Source organism: Sminthopsis crassicaudata, chromosome 2 (genome assembly GCF_048593235.1).
Source record: "Sminthopsis crassicaudata isolate SCR6 chromosome 2, ASM4859323v1, whole genome shotgun sequence".
NCBI lineage: Eukaryota > Metazoa > Chordata > Mammalia > Dasyuromorphia > Dasyuridae > Sminthopsis > Sminthopsis crassicaudata.
In genome coordinates, this window is record NC_133618.1 from 598,783,386 (window position 1) to 598,807,698 (window position 24,313).

Genomic DNA, 24,313 nt, shown 5'->3' on the forward strand with positions numbered 1-24,313 from the left:
TGGGGGATGAGGATTCATGATTGTAGTTCCAGTTAGAAAGGCCTCAGAGTCACATAGGACAATCCTTCTGTTTTAAAAGGGGGGCTAAGAGACTTGTCCAACATCATACAAGCTGTAAAGACTTGTCCAACATCATACAAGCTGTAAACATCAGAAGCAAGATTTTAACCCAATTTCTCCTTTCCAATTTATCATTGTTGTTCTTGTTCAGTCATGTCTGATTATTTGTGATCCCATTTGGGGTTTTATTACCAAAGGTCTTGGAATAGTTTGCCAGCTCCTTCTCCAGCTCAGATATGGAGCCTGAGGCAGCAGGGTTAAGTGACATGCCCAGGGTCACACAGCTACTAAGTGTCTAAGGCCAGATTTGAATTCAAGTCTTCCTGACGTTGGGTAGACACTCTGGCTACCGTGCTACCTCACTGCCCCCAATATACCTTCCTGCCTCTCTAACAGAGCTCGTATAGAAAGATCGATCAAAACAAAATGCTTATCATTTATTTAAATAATGGGACTAGTTTTGAGATTCCAATGAGATAGTAAACTCTAGATGAGTAAGTTCCTTCAGTCCTTGAAAGATAGTATTTCTATGCAACTATTATTAGAAAGCTGCTGAGGGACTTGTCTAACGTCACATAGTCCATATGAGTCAAAAGTAAGATTTGAGGTCTTTCTGGCTTTTAAGGCCACTTTCTTTTTCATTATGTCAGAAGTGTCAAAGCCAGATAGAAAAATATCCCTGTGGATCTGTTTGGAACCCACAAACTAACATTACTTACATTAAATTGCATTTATTTTGTTAACATTTATCAATTACATTTTAATCTGATTTAAGCAACAGTGGGTGACCATGGTTTGATTGTTTTATACCAAGGTTACCTCTTCAGCAAATTCTAATATGAAGTACCTATTATCTTTTTCAATCAAGCTGAAAGGAAGAGCAGGAGAAAGTCCCCACTAGAAAGTCCCCTTAGAAAGTGTTAATGCCATGGGAAATCCCTAACCTAAATAGCAGCTGATTGTATTGCCCTTAGCCTTGAGGAATTTAAGGCAACTAGGTAAGAGGAATGAAAAAGAGCTTTGCTGAAACAGGCTTATACTTGGTAATGAGAAGGTGTGTGGTAAGAAATCAGAAATGGATTCTCAGGAGATTGGCTGAGGATAAGAAAAGCCTTTTTTTGCAAAAGTATCATGGTATGTGGTATTGGGTATCAGTATTGGTCTGGGATCATGATGTGCTGCTCTAGTGTCCACCCGCAATGGGCTCCAGAATGACAGAAATAAGTGAAAATGTGTTACTGGATTAATTCTCAAAACATATATAACAGTTGGATTTATTTCCTGTCCCTAGTAAAGGGTGTTCAGAAGTGGTCAAGGTCAAATGTGACAAATATAAAGAAGGGGGGACTTTGATAAGAACATTAAAAATAGCAGTAGAATTGAAAGAGACTTCAGAAACCATTTGGGTCAACTTTGTTGTCTTGTGCATGAATATTCTAAGGTTCAGAAAAGATATGTCTTGCCTAAGTTAGCACAGATATTAAAACCAAGGTCCTCTGACTTTATAGCTAATGTACCACCCTTGAAGAAAGAGACCATTAAGGTTTATTTGAGTTTTTGAATTCTATAATTTATTATAGAATTGGATCAAGATTGCCATCTACTTACATTTGTGGTCTTTTTATAGTAATCTATGTTGTTGATATCTCTGGCCAGGCCAAAATCTGCTATTTTCATCACATTATTTTCTGTCACCAAAACATTTCTGGCTGCTAAGTCTCGGTGAATGCACTGAAAAGAAATGGAGAGAAATAATTTAAAGCAACCTATTTCACATTAGTGAGAAAGTAAGTTATTTTTACATCACAGAGAATGTAAAAATGTTTTCTTTCTAGACAAAAATAAGTCATCGCTATCAGATTTTTTTAATGTTTTATTGATGTTTTCTATCATTTCTATCTATCATTCTATTTCCTATCATTGTGAATGTTTTCACAATCATTAGAGTGAGAGGAAGAATGTAGAGAAACTCTTACCAAAGAAAAAATACAATTAAGCACATATACCTGACATAAGAACATTCTGTCCAGGTTTTTTCAATTTCTTTTCTTTAAAAAATCAAGTTTGTCTTTTATAACGTCCTTTATTATTCATTTGGTTAAGATTTTTCTCCTTAGCTATAGTTGTGAAAGGCACCACCCCTTGGTCTCAATTTAAAAAAATTAATGTGACCTATAGAAAAGTCAAGTGTCCATTTTGCTCTTATTGCAGTATAGGATATAAAATATTTGTCTAAATAGGACATGATAGCGCAGTGTATAGTGTTAAACTTGAAATCAGGACAATCTAAGTTCAAATTCTTTTTCAGATATTTATTAGTTTAATTTCAATAAATTGTTTAACCTTTCTTGGTTTCCACTTTTTCATCTATAAAACAGGAATAATAATAGCACCTCTCTCATGGGGTTGTAAGACTCAAATGAGAAAACATGTAACATGATTTGTAAACCTTAAAGTGCTAAGTAAATGTGAGCCTCCTTTAAAGTTATTATTATTTAATTTATACCAACCTACTTTCCAATTTTCTCAGCAATTTTATCAAAAATAAGTTCAGCTCAAAGGATATGAACAGACAATTCTCAGAGGAAGAAATTGAAACTATATCCACTCACATGAAAGAGTGTTCCAAATCACTACTGATCAGAGAAATGCAAATTAAGACCACTCTGAGATACCACTACACACCTGTCAGATTGGCTAAGATGACAGGAACAAATAATGACAAATGTTGGAGGGGATGTGGGGAAATTGGGACACTGATACATTGCTGGTGGAGTTGTGAAAGAATCCAGCCATTCTGGAGAGCAATCTGGAATTATGCCCAAAAAGTTATCAAACTGTGCATACCCTTTGACCCAGCAGCGCTACTACTGGGATTATATCCCAAAGAAATACTAAAGAGCGGAAAGAGACATATATGTGCCAAAATGTTTGTGGCAGCTCTTTTTGTTGTAGCTAGAAACTGGAAGATGAATGGATGTCCATCAGTTGGAGAATGGTTGGGTAAATTGTGGTATATGAAGGTTATGGAATATTATTGCTCTGTAAGAAATGACCAGCAGGAGGAATACAGAGAGGGTTGGAGAGACTTAAATCAACTGATGCTGAGTGAAATGAGCAGAACCAGAAGATCACTGTACACTTCAACAACAATACTGTATGAGGATGTATTCTGATGGAAGTGGAAATCTTCAACATAAAGAAGATCCAACTCACTTCCAGTTGATCAATGATGGACAGAGGTAGCTGCACCCAGAGAAGAAACACTGGGAGGGGAATGAAAATTGTTAGCACTAATATCTGTCTGCCCAGGTTGCATGTACCTTCGGATTCTAATGTTTATTGTGCAACAAGAAAATGATATTCACACACATGTATTGTACTTAGACTATATTGTAACACATGTAAAATGTATGGTATTGCCTGTCGTCGGGGGGAGGGAATAGAGGGAGGGGGGACAATTTGGAAAAATGAATACAAGGGATAATATTATAAAATATATATATAATAAAAAAAATAAAATAAAATAAAAAAAAATAAGTTCAGCTATTTTTAAAGTTCTAGATTACTATTTTCAATTGCTTCTATTACTTTTTGAATTTGTTTCCTTTATCTACTTTTTTGCAACCAGTACAAAGTACTTTTGATTACTATCATTTGATATGACAGTTTGAGTCTAATAATATGATTCCTCTTCATTCATTATTTCTCATTATTTCCTTTGAGATTCTAAAGTGTTTTTTCCCAAATAAATAGCTATCATTTTGTCTAATTTTAGTAATTATTATCTTAATTTTTTTGTTCAAAAATATTAAATCTATAAATATATTCTTATGTTGTCATTTTTATTACTTTGGCACAGCCTAACCATGAACAGTGAGCATTTTTCCATTATTTAAGACTTCCTTTATATCTATGAAAATAGTAATTTATAGTTTATACAAAAACTAACTCACAAAAGCCAAACCTAGTCACTTTGTTATAATTGCTGTTTTTCCTTCTTCAAAATGAGTAGAATAACTATTTTACAATTTTATAAATGTTTTGGTGCATTATTGATACCCAAAACCAATAGATTGTCTTAATAATAAGTAGAGATAAAAATTTTTATCTAAAATTAAACATTATTACAAATGGATATCATCTTCAGGGGTGAAGAACAGTTTTTTCTGCCCAGGCTATTTGAATATTTATAACATCGTTCATGGGCCATACAAAATTATCAACTTATAGAATTCAAGCAATGGGAGGTTGTTGTATCTAGCTTTCAATTCATCATCACTTGTTGTTGCCTTACCAAATGATTTCGCAGGCTTCATATAGCCTGCGTGCCAGATGTTCCCCATCCCTGTTTTATATGAAGTTTTTCCTGGTGCCAGAACTACCAGTGACCTTCCAAAACTTCCTTTTATTTAACTGCTTTGAATTTATATGCATATATTCTCTCTATATTTTTCTGTATATACTTACATATATAACATCTACACATACATAAATTCTTGTCTTCACTTTTATAATGCAAATTATCTTCTTGGTATTTGTATCCTAAGCATCTAGCAAAGTAGCAGAGTGTTTAGCACATAGAACGTACTTAATAAATACTTATTTGTGGGCTGGCTGATTAACAAATTTATTGTATTGTATTTTATTTTTTTGCTGAGGCAATTGGAGTTAAGTGACTTGCTCAGGGTCACACAGTTAGGAAGTATTACATTTCTGAGGCCGGAATTGGTCTCAGGAACTCCTGACTTCAGGCCCAGTGCTCTATCCACTACACCATCTGGCTGTCCCTTGATTAACTAATTAAATAAAATTATTACATGCCGTAGTAGGATATCTACCTCCAAGAATCCCTAATTCTCACCAGGCAAGTTAAATAAGGCTATTTTTCCATGAGCCATTCCATTAAACAACCCAATTTTATTATTTTTACCTTCCTAATTATTCTTCATCTTCATATACTTCTATCAGTCTAAAAGTAGGCTTAGATCAGAAAAGAGGAAAACAAACAAAGGAATAAACTAATGACAGCCATTCCTAGTCAGACTAGAAGCTAGAACATTCTTGAGAACCCAATTAGAATGTCATCAACATGGGTTAGAATTGAATAATTATTACTGAGTTTTGATGCCTCTATAAACTAAATCTCCATACCTTGTGTGAAACTTTCTCAGTTGTATATCTCCCTACAAATGGAACATTTGTTTGCATCTGGAAAGATGGTACCTTGCTTAACACTGACTAACCATTAAGACAGAGGTTCTGCAGACTTCTTTGCAGGCTTTAGTCATTTGATATACCAGGGCTCTCAAACACACAAGTGAAGTGATATCTCCTTAGGCTAATAAAATATAAGCTTGAAACTAAGAATCTAAAACAAAGCCCCTTCCCTTCGTAGAGATTTCTGGTATTCCCTTGAGAAAGTCAAAGTTGTCAACTACAAATAGTTAACTAGGGGAGTAGATCGTTTTTATTTTCTCTTCTGTACTGAGTGAAAGCCAGTGGGATACAAAGGGCAAAGAGCATGCTATAAACCTTCAAGGGTCAACTGGGAAGCTATATACTAAGGATGCTTAGGGTTTCATCAAAAAGAAACCCAACCACTTTGTGAAACCAACCTAAAAACAGCATGGCTTTGGCAAATAGATCTAAGGCTCAGATATTTATTTTTTTGTTAAAAATCAGCCAACAATCACACTGCACAACTACTTTGTATACTTTTATTTCCTTTCTAAAACTTTAAAATGATCCATACTATTGTTGACAGGAATCCCAGTTCATTCTCAGTTTAATCTTCGGTCAAGAGAGAAACAGAGGCTCAATTTATACAATAACAATCCCCTGAGGTCATCCTATCCTTGAACTACCTGGGCTCCCTTCTCTCCAAGAGACCCAGAATTCTTCCTCTCCATTCCAGCATGATAGTTATCACCTAAAGTAATCATTACAATCTCTCTCTGTCACTCATTTCCAATCCTGTCCCTGGATATCTTATCTTTAGAACCATAGTTCCTAAATGGCTTGAAGCCATGTGCTAGTATAACATTAATGTGTACCTTCTTTTTCAGTCTCTTCTTTTGCAAAACTGGTAAGACTGTGTTCATTGCCAAGAATATGCATACTGCATAAAATGAAGCAAAGAAAAAAAAAAACAGGGGAACACTTGGGAGGCAGAGAATCACATGGATAGCTCAAACTTGGTAGGAGTCAGGGACTGCATGTTTTGAAGCATAATTAGCAGCAATGTAAACACAGAAGTTTCTCTTCTCTAGTTCTGATTCAAGAGAGATGCTAGAAACAACTCATTCAATTTCCTGTATGACCCATCTCTTCCATTTCTTCCCTCTACTGAGCACCAAAGGAATGATTTAAAGCAGTTTATTAATTCATTTTAACAAGTATCTAGTAAGTATTTACTATATGTAAACTTAGACTACTAGTCAGGGTGAATGGAGATATCTACCTATAATCTTACAACTGTAACTCTGAATGAGCCAATCAAGAAAAATAAAGAATTGTTAAAGCTCTCTCAAGACTAAGCCATATTCCTGCTAAGTCCTACAGAGCCCCTATACTGCTAGGGAATTTTGCTGATAAAACACAGGCAGTTAATTCACCCTTTTCTCTCCCCCTGCATTAGGGAAACTAAAGTGACTCAGAAAAGTATATATGTTTTTATAGAAAACTCTGCCAAGCTTGGTAGAATATATGAAAACCTGCCTCTCCAATTGGTTTGGGAATGACTTAAAATGTTCATAATTTCACCACAGCAAGCATGACTATAATTTATATGACTGGCAAAATTTAACTTTATAGGGTCACATTATTATCATTTATGTATCATTAATGGTATCACAAATAATGATACTTAATGTTCATTTCTTCCCCTTGAATTGGAATTATACTCAGAGATACAAGTGACTTTCCTAGACTATTTGATACTCTAAAACTCTCAACTGTCCTCCAAGATCCCTGAAATCCTGAACCCAACATTCAAAGTCTCTTTTGAAAAAATTCTCTATCAAAATAATTCTCAAATACTCAAAAGAGTTGAGGTATCTTCAGGAAAGATCAGATTGCAGACTTTAGAGATAAGACTTGAAACACAGAGAAGTTAAATGTTTGATCAGGGGCATATAGCTGGTAGTTCAGAGGAAGTATATAAACCTATATCTTTCTGTGGGTGAGTCTAGAACTCTACCCACTATATCATATTACTCCTAACAACAAGACACACAAATGCAAAATAATCATCAGGAAGGAATACATTTAAGCAGTGTCAATCTCCCAAAATTTTATAAAACAGCACAGTGAAGGATTCAATCAAAATTCTGTCTCTTCAAGCCCATTTTATTTCCAGGAAACTTTAGTTACTTCTGATTCTGATACTATAATGGTACATCTGTTCTTAACACTTTTATTAGTATATTTTAATATGACTAATGCACTGAAAAAACTTCCAAGTAGTAAAACACAAAGAAGAATTTGATTTTTTTAAAAATAGGGTCTTTCAAATAGCCTATTTTCTTCTAAGACATTTTAGGTTGGTTTCATCAAGTACTTTAAAGGCAAATAACTTACTTTTTGTGATGCTAAATATTCCATGCCCCTTGCTAGTTGGTATGTGCAGGACACCAAGTCTTTGAAAGTCATCTGTTCTTCTGGTACCCGGTTAATGTCAAATGAATATTCCATACCAGGGGGTCTTCGGGCTCGGAGGTATTCTCGTAAGTTTCCTTTAGAAGCATACTCAACAATCACATACAATGGACCTATAAGATAAGAGGAATCCTTAGGTAATGCTAAGCAAATACATTTCAGTCATGGTTCCCCCCCCCAAAAAAAAAAAGTTTTTCAGTGGATAAGAGAGTTCCAACTTTGACTCAGCAAAGGACTCTTTTATTCTTCTTTCTCCTCCCTGATCTAATTCAGGGGACTATATGATTAGTAAGACATCAATTCCAATTTTTACAGGGTCAGCAAAATTTTCTCACCTAAAATATAGAAACAAACCTTGAAGTCTATCTTTTGTTAAAATTGCACAACTATGGAAACTGTCTTTCAAAATGTAGACTCCTGCATACTAGCAGTATCATATAAGCTTACTGCCTAAAATAAAACTATACCACAACCCACTCTTTTTATTGGGTGTCAAAGAATTTAAATGTCCCAGAGTTCCTTTTTGTGTTAAGGTTATAAAACAATTTTCTTATGATACCAAATCAATCTTAAGAACCATATTACAAATACTGAGTGTATTTTAAATCCTAATACAGCCTAGCCATTTGTTTAGAAAAAAAATCTGATGATGAGCATAACAATATGAAAACCAAAACATGGTTTAGTTAAAAAAAAAAAATTGGGGGGGGGGGCCTAAAGCTACTTGGTATAGTGGATAGAGTACCGGCCCTGAAGTAAGGAGATCATGGATTCAAATCTGACCTCAGACACTTAAGAATGGCTATGTGACCCTAGGCAAGAAACAATCCCAAATGCCACAGGAAAAAAAACAACACACATTATAACTCACCATCCTGGGTACAAGCTCCAAGAAGATTTATAATATTTTTGTGTTTTCCAATCATCTTCATCATCTCCATCTCTGATACTAGGTCAGAAAGATCTTTCTCTGTAGCATCATCTGAGAGGTAGGGGAAGAGATAAGGAGAAAAAATTGACTTAAAAACAAAACATATTAATAAAAATCTATTTAAAAAACAATTTATATTCAAAATATAAAGAATCTAAAAAGAAACAACATTTTTCAAAACACAATAAATCTTAGAACTTTACATCAGAAAGGCTTGTCTTATATAAAAAGTTTCATAGTCAGCTCTTAGCAAGTATAAGATACTATTAAGGATGAAAGCATTATAGACATACATTGCTTTAAGCCAATCCAATACATAAAACCTAGGTTTTACAAAGAAAATAACTGGTTTCATTAAGAGTTTCATGTAAATTTAAATAGATTACCTAATTGCTTGAAATATAATTTTATTTACATAGAACTTTTTACTTTCTGTCACACAAAGTGAGGCAAGTCTGGTCTCTATAATAGACAGGAGAACTGAGGATTCTTTTCTTCACTGAGTGTCCTGTATTCCACTTTGAGGTTCTAGGGCAAAGCAAGCCAAATGGGTTCTTGGACTGCTATCTTTCTAGATCTTGATGGGGGAGAAGGGGATCTACTTTCTTCCATGGCAGTTGCAGAGGGATAAAAAGTGAAGCAAAATTACTTGGTCTCTACAGATGCATTAGAACAAATGGCTCCTGGGCTGCAGCACTGCCAAAGATTGTTGTCAGGTGATGGCAGTCAGGTTGATCCCCAGTAATCCTGCATTTGGGGCTGTGCGGCTTAGGAATGAGCGGGACATAACAGTTCATACTAGTACACGGGAGAAGGGCCATATTGACATTACCCTTGATCTAACCAACTGAGCATTCTAGTAGAACCAAAAGACATTTAGGAGGAGGAAAATTTTTTTCTCCTTTGCTTCAAGTTCAAAGATAAATACAGTATCAAAACAAATACTTTGGTAAGTTACAAATTGTTCATCCATTAGTCTATCTGATTTTATGTATACAAATATAAACATGTGAATGTGTATGTATATACAAATGCACATGTAAATTGTGCATATATACCTATATAAATACACACACACACACACACACACACACACACACACACACACACACATATATACACATGCACAAAATAGGAGACAGAATTACATAATGGGTAGAGAGGCAGCAAGACCAGGTTCCATGTTACTGGAATATAAATTAATCTTTCAATCTTCTGGAAAACTTCCTAAGATAACAAGTTTCAGCAAAAGTACTAATTTCCACATGTAAAGTAAGGCACAATAGAAAGGAAACAGGACTTTTTACTTCAATAGCCTTATAGGGATGTAGTGTTTCCTTGGAAATTCATTTTGAAATGTCAAATAGGCAACTGATAAGTAGAGCTGGAAGGAAAGATAAGGACTCTGGGAATTGTCCACATAGAGATGTTAATTAAACCCATAGGAGTTGGTGAAATCACCAAATGAGAGACTATAAAGAAAAAAAAGTCCCCTTGGGGGACACCCACAGTTACTGGACTTGACGTGGCTGAAGATCCAGCAAAGGAGACTGAGCAGAAAAAGAGGTGGGAGAAAAATAAGAGAGAACAAGTTCACAGAAACCCAGAGAGAATATCCAGAAAATGATCAAAAGCGTCAAATACTGCAAAGAAATTATGTAGGATACAGATGAGAAAAGTCCATTATATTTAGCAATTAGGACATCATTGGTAATTCAGGATGGTTTAGAAAAGAACAAGGAACAAAAATGGGTAAATATGGTTTTTTTTCAAGAAGTTTAATTGAGAAGGGAAGAAGGGATATAAGACAAAAACTATTGTAAATGGCAGAAGGAATTTGGGATTTTTTTAAGGACAAAAGAGACATGGGCATGTTCTAGGCAACAGAGAAGATATTAGATAACAAGAAAATGAAGATTAAAAAAAGAATGTGTTACCAGAGGCAATCTATAGGAAGGGAAGGATGGAAGAACCATGTGAGATGAGGAGGAGTTCTCTGAGGTTGGCCTCCATTTTTAAAAAGGGAAATATGAAGCCAGAAAGTCCCTAGCAGAGAGAGTAAAGGAGAGGAGATTAAGGTGGGCTTGAGGAGAGAAAAGAAAATTTGGGACAACCACAGTGGTTAAAAAAAAAAAAAATAGAAAGGTGTAGGATTGTCTTGATGCAGAAAGGCTCAGCTGAGAATGGATAACCCAAGTGAGAGGTGACTCAGTCCTAATTTTGTCCTGCTCCTTTCAGCAGCCTATGTGGAAGCAAAGGAGGCTGGAATAATTCTGGGTACTTTTCTCTAATTTCTTTTCCAAAAGAGTACAATGGGAGCCAGGAGTTAACTTAATGGGTGACAGTCGAGTGCCGCAGATGAAAGCATATAGTAGGGTTGGAAGGTTAATGCATAAATGTTCAAACTCCCATTAAGCAGCTCAGCGTTTACATTTTTGGGTAATTGTTTAAATGTCCCAGAAGGATATACACTACTAGCACTGGTGTTCATTTAAGCTCATTTCTGACTTTTTAAGTGATTTCCCCAGCCAGCTTCATTTCTTTTTGTTTCTAAAGCAAAACAAAACCTACAGCTAGTTGGTCCAGTGTACCTTTCCCAACTCTTCATCCTAACATCCTATTTAAGGCTACAGTTTAAGTATCTTGAATATGTTGAATCTGTGGACTTAAGATAAAGGTTCTAACAACCTTTCTCTTTTGCTTCAACTTCAAAGATAAATACAGTATCAAAACGTATCCTTGGGTAAGTTACAAGTTGTCCTTCCATTAGTCTATCTAATTTTATTTATACAAATATAAACATATGAATGTGTATGTATATACAAATGCACATATAAATTGTGCAGTTAATTTTTTTAAATGAATGAAAATAAAGAATTATTATCATCTGGATATTCTAAAATGGCTGAGGTAAAGAACCACCGAATTCTAACAAGGCTATGCTTTACTTGTAAATATACACTTCTCAAGATAAATAGGCTGTCAAAGACATTGATTTATACTGAAAACTTCTCAACCTCTAGGTCAGCTATGTGCTCTCTGACCTCCTAGTATGATAGAGTTCAGATGCTACAAAGGAAACATTCTTGATAGAACTTGCTTTGCCCCTCTCCTCCCCACTCTGCCCCCTTCCCAAGGCTAACCCCCTTCCCTCAACTTACCTTTCAACATCTTCACTGCCACGGTAACTGCTTCCTTAGGCTTGTCTTTGTCAATCCCCACTGCTTCTGCCATTACAACTTGCCCAAAACAACCTTCCCCAAGGGGTTTGCCCAGCGTCAGCCTAAACGTGTAAAGAGTGGATTAGCACACAGCATCTGGTGAAGGGATGGAGCTAGTGAAATTCCAGAACTAAATATAAAAATCTTTCAACAGCTTGCTAGAGCACGGAGCATTTATCATATGGAACTAATGAGACATAGGGTACACACTAGGTTTAGTATTTTCTTAGTGACGTTTTAAGTAAATGTCAATTACTGTGGGCAAGGTTATTAAATTGAGGATTCAAGCTCTCTATTTATTATAGAGGGTATCCTTGTTAGTGAGCTGGTCAGGTCTGATTAAGGAGTCTTATATGCTGATCCAATTCAGTTTTAGAGAATGTCATAGAATGTTGAGAATGTCCCAGAAAAAGGCAAGCTTTAGACGTTTTTTGTTTCCCCCCTCCAAGTTTTGACCCCCCAGCAAATCAAGGTTGCTTTAAATTAGGATGATTCAAACACAGAGAGACTAGAAGCTTTGTGGTCATGTGTGTCTCAAATTCCACTTGCCAGCTTGTTTAAAATGCATATCTTAAACAAATTTCAACTGTGTCTGTCTGTAACTCTCTAGCTGGGGGAAAAATAAAAACAGAGTGGGGGGAGGAGAAAGGGGAAGTAATTTTGTTTTGACACAACAATTCAGAAAAGTCTTAGACGACAGAATAATAACTAAGATACTCCAAACTGGGACCAACAAACATCTTAAATTTCCAGGTTTGGAAGCTTTCTGCACTCCATGCAGATAGTTTTATATTGTCCTTAGGTCTTACAGGAAAAGCAACAGAAATAGATATTCCCTAATGGAGAAGCCTTTGGAATACCTAGGAATATGCTTTTGTAAGTTGAGCATAGTGTGGTAAAGAATCTAGCTACCAATAGTAAATAGTCTTTAAGTTAAGTAGACACTGCTTTGAAAAGGGTCTGCATAAAGCCTGAAAGGCAGTGTGTTATTCTATTTTCTCTGTCCAGAATTAAAATTGAATTTAACATCTTGGCAGAAAATAAACATTTGCATTGGAAAAATGGCTAATTTATGCCCTATTGCACTATGGGTATAAGTATAACAATCCCCTCATTGTGTAAGTGTGGCCCCAATCTAATAAACGGTTTCTAACTAGCCTTCTTTCATTAGAGATCAGCTCCACCTACATTTTCATTGGATTCTGCTTTTAAACCTCCAGGACTCAGATATTCCATATTTTGGTATAACCCTTCTATAAGAACAAACCAAGTCATGGGTTTGAACCTCTACTACTGTCATCTATATTATAGGTGATAGTTACAATGACAGAATAGTAAACTAGTGTTTAACTGAAGAATTATATTTTACATACCATATCATACATGAAATTTTTGAGCTGAGGGGAGAAACCTCGGAGACCAAACAAAAACAGAGATTTAGTGCCTGGAGCAAGGTCACACAGGCAGTCAGTGGCATGCTTAGGATTAGGACCAAGATTTGTATCAGTCTTTCAGAACTCTTAATTATATCACAAAATCTAGGCATATTTAAAGGAATTCCTGTCTATAACAAGGAAACTAACAATGATTTTCTTCACTTTTTAGATGAATAATTTATTAGTTCTTATTTTAAATTATGTTTTTAATGTTATAGTTGCTAAATGCCACATACAGGCTGCTCTCAATAAAAAATAACATTACATTATATACATAAATGTGCTTATATATATAAACGCCTATGTATGTGTACAATCAATCCTCAACTTTTGTGAGGTTAACTTTCCTAGAAAATGGCAAGAAAATCATGCAAATACTGATACAAAGAATCTATAAGAAAAAGGGGCTTGGGTCCCAACCATCATCAAAAACTGTGATGGCTGAAAATATACTTTTCTGCAAATAATTCTTTAGAAGAAAACATTAATTCTGACAATATGCACTTTTCCTAACAAAGTAACCATCAAATAACCCATAAAAGGCAGGGGAAGGGAGAAGCCACCTAGGATAGGAGGAGATACAGGGGCAAAGATGTCAGAAGAAGCCTCAAGGTCAAAACCCCATCATCTTGGGTTAAACTGTTCCCCATGAAAAGGAGAGGCCTAGGGTTGGGTCTCCAAGCTCAGAATTTAGGCCAGCTGCTTGGGTCCAAGAAACCAGCAGCAGCTAGGACCTCTACCAGTGAGTGGGCAGGGATGACCACCATTTCATTTATCTACAAACTTAGCCTTTTTTCAATTTTTGTCAGTTCCATCATCATGCACTTGAGAGGTTACGTTAGCATTTTTATGGGCCAGATTCATGAATACTTTTACAAGTATTTTCCTCCTTTTTGTGGATACAAACTTGCCCATTGTGCCTCTCATTTTTTTCTCAACTGTTTTCAGCCATGAATGGGTTCAGCTGTCATCATGAAAATAAAAATGAGATAACTAATAAAATCATGGGGTCAAGTAAAATATGTTGAAGATTGTTTGAATATATATAATTATATATTATTGTAATATATATTATAAATATATAATTATATATGACTGTTGGGAAATAAACTTAATTCTTCAAGGATTTTCTAGGTAAGAGTTCGTGAAATAACTACCTGAATACTTCATGTTATTTTGGAAGAATCTGTTCACCTCCCAAAACCAGGAATTTCATTACAGAAAATTGTTCATTCAGCCCAGAAATAGAGTCAATATCTTTGTTAATTTTATTTCTTACATCACTCAAACTCTAACCCCATGAAAGACTCAAAAGAGAGATTTGCTAAACTCCCCAATTTGTCTTCTGATCTTACCATTCCATCTCAGTCTGTACTTGATTTATAATCTTGGCTGTAGTGTCTGTAAAACTCTAAATTAGCAGGCCCACAATCTCTTCTGAAGATATCAATCTATGGTGTCTGGGAACCTGAACCTATTTGTGCTATCAAACATAATGAGTACAAAATCTTGTACACAGTAGGTGTTTAATGAAAATATTTCAAATGAATATCATGTGTGTGTGTGTGTGTGTGTACATGCATGTATGTTATATACTAGAAAACCTTTGTGCCAAAAGATAGCTTTGGAAAGAATAAGCTTGTTTCATATGTGTCTTTTTCAGTAGAAATACTAACTTGTCTCTTGGAAATTCCCATTTTGGATCCTCAGGCAATTCGTATTCAGAGACCCCTGCCAACATTGGGGCATCAGGTGCTGAAGACAGGCGAGTTGTTATTCTCACCAATGGTGTATTGGAGTTCATGGAAGAGCTGGAGTCAGCAGACACCTGTTATTGGAATACAAGATGCAAAAGAAACAGATGTAATTCTGACCCAACCTTGGAATATGGTACTACAGGATACACTAGCCCAGCCAGATTGTACTGTTATAAAGAAACTGAAAGATAGTCAAACCCCCAGATTTTAGGCAGCCATAAAAAACTTTTTTTTCAGGATACAGGCCTCTTGTTTCCCTCCCAAATTAGTGCTCTTTTTCACTAAAATCGCATTACTAATGCATATGGGACAGATTTCAAAAGATTTTTTTTTTACAGAAAAGCTGTTCAAGCTTTAGTAAAAAGATTTGTCTCCCATCTATTAATGTTCTCAGATATATTTGCAATTCCTTCCTTATCATCATCATTAAAGCATTCTTAACCTGGCTACAAAATGGGAATTTTATAATTTCCATGGACTGCTTTTGATATAGTCAAATCATTTATCTCAGAGTTCCTTCTGTGATTTTGTAAGACAAACCAAAACATCTCATAGAAAGCCTTAGGATTTGAAATGGGAAAGATAGATGGTTGATCAGTTTTCTTTAACTCCCTTTATTCAAGGTAATCTGAGAGCCATGTGTTGTGAGATATTCTCAGATTAATCATACCAAATGCTTCCAACCGTGAAACGCAACCTTTCTTGCTTCATCCCACCATTCCTTCTTGGAACTTGATGACATAGGTGCCATTAAATGAAAATGGGTTGTCACTTGTCAACTTCCATTTCAGAAACCAACAGATTATACACAAAAATTCGGTTTTCTTTCAATCGCACAGGAGAAACTAATCCTAATTCTGTTTGAATGAATTTTATATTTATCAAACCACTTTCTGGATGCCTCTTGGATGAATATTGTTGTTGTTACTGATTTTTCATACAATATAATCAATTCTTTCCCTTGATTTCATTACTAAAAATAAAAATATTGTTAAGGACTTGCTGGATGGTCACTTCTAACCGTGAATGTTCTGCTGAGGACAGTGCATGACTTCGTCAGTTTATATAGTGTTGGAGTTTATGACTATGAGCCAGCAGCCTTATAAGAGATACCCAAGAACTAAAAAAAGAGATTAAACATTTACACCAGAGCTTCACAGGAATTCATCTCAGGTATGTTTCATGTTAGCATTTTCTAGCTTTTTAATTATTCAGAGCTATGCTTTCAAGAGAAAAAAAAATTACTTCAAAGACTAACCCTACCTATACAGATTTTGGCAAAGGGATATTTTTTCAAATCTGGAACTTGTACTGTTCCCAGTACAGAGGATCTAATGATCTTATTCATCCCCTACTACTTCCTATTAACTAAACTTTGACATGACTCTTGGCAAAAGTAGATGACCTTTGGTTGCTCATAATAACTTGAGATTTAGTATAAGATCAGAAAGGAACCTATTTCGAAGGAAAAGATAGTTGTTAAAATATTCAGTTCAAAGGATGGACACTTGTTAACAGTACTGATTTTTTACCATTTCAAAGGCAAATTGCTAACTTTCATACATTTCTACATTAATATTTGGCAGGGAGAATTCTCTATCACTTTAAAGATTTTATAACGAGCAACATACAATTAGCACATAAGCAATCCTTTTACTTCTAGATACATAGTTGAAAGATAAAAAATATTAAAACTAAAATTAGATGATAGATTATTAAGATTGCTAGAATAACAAGATTTTATTTTTATAAGGCCACTTTTTTTTCAAGGATCTGCAATTTTATCAGTATTATATTCCCTCCACTGACACAGGTAGCATAACCTCAGTTTGTAAGATGTTCTTCTGAAAGTTGCTACAGTGAAAACTACATAAGCTCTAGGACAACATAGTGAGAAGCCAGCCTCTATTAATTTAGCTAAACTAGACCTTATACATATATGGCGACCTGACTTTTCAGGTTGGTGCAATTTGAGAGAATCTGTTCTCTGCTGACATGAGAAACCAATACCACCTTTTGGCCATTAAAAGTCATAAGATTAGAACATTATTATAGTATTCAATAATAAAGATTTATTAAAATAAGCTTATATTTATGTTTATTTGGTTATTCAGCAAACATAATACTTTGCTACTAGAAGGGTCTTCTCCTCAAAACCACCCTGATTCAAGGAATACAATTATTATCATCCTGCTGTGCCAGTCAAATAGCTAGAAAATGAAAGAGCTAAGAGTGGAACCCTGGCCTTCAGAAACTCCCAAGTCCAATGTTTTTTTCATTAAACCATGCTGCAGTTTTCATTTCTCATAGTTCCATTTAAAGACCCATTTTCCCTCTATGTGTGGCCCCCTTAATTAGCTGTGTTTATAAAATTCAAATTACTTATTTACAAAACTCAAAATACTATTTAGCCAAGAAATATCTTCCTTAGACCAAAGAAATTAAAATTATATGCCATATCCCATTTGTTTAAGCTAAGTGAAAAAGCCTTTGTTTCAATCATATTTGATTCGATCAGCCAGAAAATATATATGCTGTATGGCACTATAAGGACCTGGGCTACTCTTACTCAATATAACTATTTTCATGGTCTTTATGGCCATAGAAATCAGAGAACATCAGTCAAGATTATATGGGGCAAAATAAACATTATTCCTCAAGCATATTTCAAAGTCATATTATCCATTAGTAATTATCAACACCATCTTCATAGGGTAAATGAAACTAGCAAATTTAAATCAATCACATTCTCTTAGATCACACTGTAAAAAAGATGGCTACAAATGATGAGATTTGGGCTTGTGGTTAAAAAAGAGATAAAGCTAATTTCTCCTCCAGGAGGAGACAGACTGCAGAGTTGATGATTGAATAAACACAATGAAATGCAGAACAGCCATCATTGCCTGAAGAGAATGTTGGAACCATGTTTTTCTGCCACATCCACCAGGATTCATTGCCATCAGCACCTCCAACCAAAAGTAACCATGTGTGACCATGACATCATAATAAAAAATACAAGTATATCAAAGATGAGATGAAGCAGAACTAGGTGGTAAATCAGTCATAAACCTTTATTAAGCACTTACTCAATGGCACCAAAAACTGTGTTAAATGCTGGTAGTACAAAGAAAAAATAAAAACACAGATCCTGTCTTCAAATGACCCACATTCTAATGTAAAAGACACAGGAATACACGAGATCTCTATGAAGGACACACAAGAAAAACATCTGAAGTATAAGCAAAGAGGGAACCCCAAAAAGGCCAAATAGAAGGTGGTCCTGGAGCTGAATCTTAAAGGAAGCAAAGCAAGCAGAGATATCCCACGGAGTTGAGGGATAGGACTATTGTTATCCCTGGCTCATAGATTGCAAAGTAAAGTATAAAGTATAAGGCTAAGAAGGTAGGAAGACAAAGGGCTGTAAAAGCTTTCAATACTTTACATTTGATCCTGGAAATAATAGGAAGTCTTCGGAATTTATTGAGTTCCCGGAGATAATATGATAAACATGCGCTTTATGAAAAATCACTTCGGCACAGCTGAAAGGAAGATAGATTGAAGAGGAGAGGCTTGAAGTAGGGAGACCAGTGAGAAGCTTATTCTAAAAGCCCCTGTGAGAGGTGATGAGGGCCAGGAGTAAGGTGGGGATTGTGTGGATGGAGAGGAGATGATATAGAGAAGACAGGGTGTTGTGCTTTCCAAATCCTGGAGAAGAATAAGAGACATAGAAACCTAGAACAAGAAGGAATTTCCTGGCAATGCTTAATGGGAAGAGATTTTGGTAGTTAAGTAATGAAAGAGACTAAGAAATTCATCTACTGTTTTGTCATTGAGTCTTCATGACCCAATAGACAGAGAATAAGAAGTCCTTCTATGCTCCATTATCTCCCAAAATCTGTCCGTGTCATTGCTTCCATGTCATGTACTGCTACCTGCTATTATCGTTATTTTATTCAAGATTGTAGAGCATGAACAATATGATCTCTCCAACTGCTCTTCCAAATCATAAGGCCTCGGTCCTTAATTCCAAATACTAGAGATTGAAATCTTTAACTTTGCTACGGAATACCTCAATCTTTTACGCTTTTTTTTTCATAGTTCTTGTATTGGCCATCTTGTCTCATATTCTGTTATGGTTATTAAACAAAAACAAAATGTAGTCTGTTGGGATTTCCTATGAAGAATTTTTTGCAGTAATTGTATTTTGACATTCTGCAGTTGGAGGAGTTGGCTATAAAAAGATTATGCAGTCTGCTAGAATTTATTAACAAGAATTCAATTCAACAAACAACAAATATTTATTAAAACCCTACTAGAGTACAAGACAATATGCTAAGCAGTGTGAAAAAAAAGATTTAAAAAATTTACAGTTTTCTCCCATAAATAATGGGTATAGGAGATTTGTATACAAGTTGCAAAAACTGAACTATGATAGATTAAGCAGAATAAGACAAAGAATTTGAAAAGGAAAGGAGAAATAACAGAAGACTATTCTTTCTTCAGTTCAATAAACATTGAAGTATGTTCATTAAATAGTACAATTATATAATAATTCATTTTGTGGTGATATAGTTAGTTTTTTCCAAGTTCCAACTGATCATTTTAGCGTAATGTGGCCAGATTAATGACAGTTGAACTTGCATTTTTAAAAATTTACTTCTTTCCCTTCTACTTCCCTTCCTCCTTCCTGTATTTTCTTATTCGCCTTTTGACATTTCTTTATCTCAGTGCTTTTGCCATCATTTTCCTCTTGTTATCTGACTTTGTCAATTATATCTTGAGACTAACAATTCACTGGAAATTTTCAGTATTTCCTAAACACTTAATTTGGCCCCATGATCTAGAACTCAGACTGCAACAATTATGTTCTTGGTCTGGTTCACATGACATAAAATGCCAGCATATCATCATAGTAAGGATGATTGTCTATGGCTTAACTGACTTACACTGTTCATGATTTCACTCTGATTTTTATTTTCTTGCTTAATATTTCAGGATATGAATTTCTTTAAAAATTTGTTATTTATTCCCTACTATATCCCCTGTTCCCTACCATGATAAATATCTACTATATATGTATATAAAAAATGAAAATGTGTAAATGAATATGTACATGTTATATTTTGTGCATGTTACATATATGATGAATAACAAATTTAGACATAGCTATATTTGTCTATGTATAATATATATATATACATGTCTAAATAGATACATAATTTAAAGTGCACATGTACAACACAAATACATATGGTATATATATACAAGTGCATAAATACATGAATATATACATATATCTATATGTGTATATACATCTCATCAATGAAAGTCATATTGTAGTATTTTCTTTTTTTTTTAATTTGGATTACTGGAAATATTGATTGCTATCCTAGTAATGATTTCTATTAAGGACCAGACTAGCTAACTAGAGAGGTTAGTCAAATTATAATAATGCATGTAAAGCACTCTACAGACATGTAAATGTATGTAAAGGTTAAAGCACTACATAGATATTGGCTATTATGGTGGTTATTATAATAATTACTATTATTAATTTTATTATAATTAGGAGCATCATTATTCTAACTAAAAGAGAGTTGGTCATCAGAATTTTCTTGGCCATAACTCATGAATACCACATAACAAGGGGTAAGAGAAGCCTCACTTTATATGGCCTACATTATTGTAGGAAGTATCCATGCTAAAGAAATCACAGGTCTTTATCGTTGAAGTAGACAAGTATCTTTGCACATGGCTATCTTTATCAATAGACATAGATACCAATATCTAAATAGATACATATCACCGCTTCCTATAAGATACACAAGACAAAAACAGGTAAGAGGAGATCTTCAGGGTCATCTTGTCCAACTTCCCCTAGAAGGGAATTCCCTCTTTGCCCTCAGAATCTGATTCTTCAATCTGCACTAGAAATCTTCCTGGGCTAGGAACCTCATTCCCCCCAAGGCAGCCGATTCTGGTAGACTATTTCCCCATAAAACCACAGCATCTGCCTCTTTACAGTCCACCCCTCATCATCCTGCCAGCCCCACTCTGGACGTACTTCCCCTTAATCATGTTCTTTCTACATGTAATTCAAGATTGAACCCAGCAATTTGACTAAGAGTCAAGCACAGCATACCTAAGAGCAATATGAGCCTTTAAACTCTCTGTAACCATCAGGTACTATTGCTTTTCTCATTAGAACGTTTCTCATTCTGGATGTTCAGCCTCTGTCTTAAGATCACAATACCTTATTGTTGGGCTGTCATATCAGACTGTTAATTAATATGGATCTCACTGTATATTAAAAAAACCTCTATTTAATCTCATCATCTTACATATATACACATAATATGTGTCACCACATTATTCAGAGACATCAGGCTAGTATCTAAGATTAGAAGTTATAGATAGTCATGGATCTGTATGGTGGAAGTAGTTTCCAGACTGGAAGTAACCTATGCCAATTAAATCATAGGACTAAGACAAAATATGAGCAGCTGAGTGGTACGGTGGATGAAATATTAGGACTGGAATCTAGGAGGACTTGAGTTCAAATTTGACATCAGATATTTACTAGTTGTGAGATCCTGGGCAAGTCACTTTGCCTCAATTTTCTCATCTATAAAATGGGCTGGAGAAGGAAATGGCAAACCATTTCAGTATCTTTGTCAAGAAAACCCAAATGGGGTCACAAAAAAAGGCAGACATGACTGATCAATCAAACAACCACAAAATAGATAACATAGAGGGAGAGATGAATTAGGATTATGATTTCTCTGGTAGACACTAGTCCTAGATGAAGAAAAATTCCCTCTATTAATACAGTTTGGTATCTTCCTGAAATTTATGTCTTAAGAGTTACCCAACATAATCACACAGTTTAAAGGAAGGGACTTGAACCCAGGTGCTTCCAGTTTATCCTGTATGTTATCTTGTTTGAACTTAATTATTTACTGTTCCTCTTATTAGTCTGTAAGCTCCTTGAGAGCAGAAACTGAGTTTTTGGTTTGGTTTTGCTGTTTTTTGTTTTTTGGAGGGGAGTTTAAGAGGGAAGAAAGGAATTGTCTACATTCTCAATGCTTCTGCACATAGTAGGTACTTGATAAATTTGTGTTACTTTGATTTGACTCTAAAGAAAAGAGGTATGGATTTCTATCAGTATACCTACTAAGGTACATTTTAAAGTCTATCTCTTCTACTTATTTTTGAAGCATGTTTTATAACTAGGTATGCTAGTTTAGAACACTGACCAAGGAATGAAGACACCAAGGGGTCCAACTCTTGATATGTCAGTACCTTGCTGTATGATTAGCAATTTACTTTCCCCCTTTGAGCCTCAGTTTACTTTCTTGTAACATAATAATAATGGTAATATCTCACATTTACATAGTGCTTTAAGGTTTGTAGAGCACCTAAAGAAGGGACTAACCAAACCGATTTTGAATTTCTCTTCTAATGGTCTCTGACTTTAAATGTTCTTTTTGTTTACACACATACACAGAAAGGATCACCTTTATTTACTTTGAAGTTTGGGGAGATCATTTTCATTTGCAGTTGATTACAAGGAATTTCTTCTTTGATCCCATTTTCCTAATTCCTAGGATGTCACTTCTGCTTTCCTACTTTAATAAATTCCATTTCTCTTGTCCAATTAGATTTCCTAATTTCCCCAGAAAGATTATGTTCATTTCATGTTAGATTTTCCTCTTAGATTTATTTGGATTTTTTTTCAATCTGAACATATCCTACCATAGAATCTTTTAATAGCAGTGTTACTCAAGCAATTTCTAAATAATCAAAGACGCAATTCTTGTAAATTGTTTTCCTGTCCCCTGATTTGGACAAGAATATTTTGGTATTTATTTTCAAATACAAATTCCTCATTTTCCAGAATCTCTTTACCATGTGCCATAATAAATCAAGTTTTCATATGACACTATTCTCCTCTATACTTTTCCATAGTACTTGTGGGAGAGTAAGCAAGATTTGGGGTTTTTGTTGTTGTTGTTTTTGGTTTTTATTTTAAAGGGTCATGTGAAATGAAAGTGTTAATTATTACATTAAGATTTAACAACCAGATGATGAAAAGAGGAAAGAGAAAGGGAGAGAAAGAAAGAAAAAGAACAAAGGGGGAGGGGGAAGGAAATGCTAAATGGGACCATGAAAAGATAGGAAGAAAAAAAGAATAAAATTTTCACCATCTGTTTAAGAAGAAATTTTTTCATGGGTCTGTCCAAGAAAATCCCCCCAACTTATATAAAATAGGAGCTTTTCCTCCATTCCTAATCAGGAAACAAAACAGAGCTCCTTTTGATCTGGGACCAAACCCCCCAAATGAATGTTTTTACTCCCTCTGGGCAGGTGGCTAAGATAAAGACTAGAGATAAAAGTTCAGGGGTTTCTCTTGGTTCCAAAACAAAATTCAAGAAAGCAACAAAACCCAGCAAAGCAACAGGTTCTCATCAGCCTGGCTTCCTTCCCCCTGACCCTGTTTTGTTGGGAAAACTGCTAATCTGCGGAAATAGCCACCCAGTCCTTGCTGTGCTGACTTATAATTTCTAACCAGTCCAAAATCAGGCTGGAAGGCCAAGTCACCAAGCCCTCCCTTGCAGGGTTGGGGAGGGGAAAGGACATGGAGGCTGGGGGATGGGGGCAGTCAAGGGGCTCAATCTGAAGAACAGATTCCAGTTAAATGACCCATGAAAACTCTTAACTACCAAAATATTTTCTAGAACCAATGAGATTCTTCTTAGCTCAAGTTAGATTTTTTTTTTGACTGTTCGGCTCACCCAAATAAAAGAAGGCCTCAAGATCATGTGGTGCCCAGCATGTTTCAGAAATGAATTTTCTTAAAAGAAGTTTCATTTTCAACATAATACATTTGATTATTAATCAACCATCAATCAATTAATCAACAAGCATTTATTAAAGCATTTAATGTGTCAGACACTGCTAGGCACTGAAGATAGAAAAATAATAAATGAAATAATCCCTAGGCCCCATGCCCTTGTTACCTAAACCTTCACTTCTACTTTATAACCTCCTCTCACTTTAATCCTTCATGCATGTTTCAAGAAAAACCCTGTCCTTCATTCACTTCTGAGAGCACTTCAGCTTGAAAGTCTCTGATAACTTGACCCCCATAAATATAGTACTTTTTTCAGTTGGAAAAAATAGGGGAAAGAGAGACAGAGAGACAAGGAGAAAGAGGAAGGGAAGGAGGAAAGAAGGAGGAAGAGGGGG

General features: G+C 35.1%; 1 protein-coding gene across 15 annotated transcripts in view; it reads right to left on the reverse strand.

Annotated features, from left to right (window-relative positions):
* Positions 1-24,313, reverse strand: part of FGFR2 (fibroblast growth factor receptor 2) — a 163,419-nt gene that overhangs the window by 8,140 nt on the left and 130,966 nt on the right. For 12 of the 15 annotated variants that reach the window (XM_074295741.1, XM_074295746.1, XM_074295747.1 and 9 more), the window contains 5 exons: positions 14,984-15,134; positions 11,812-11,933; positions 8,591-8,701; positions 7,642-7,832; positions 1,669-1,791 (listed from right to left, as the gene is read on the reverse strand). In XM_074295741.1, the coding sequence (XP_074151842.1) occupies positions 1,669-1,791; positions 7,642-7,832; positions 8,591-8,701; positions 11,812-11,933; positions 14,984-15,134 (698 nt within the window). Of the gene's footprint in view, positions 1-1,668; positions 1,792-7,641; positions 7,833-8,590; positions 8,702-11,811; positions 11,934-14,983; positions 15,136-24,313 lie in introns of all 15 variants that reach the window. The other 3 variants (XM_074295755.1, XM_074295750.1, XM_074295749.1) reach the window with 1 other exon arrangement.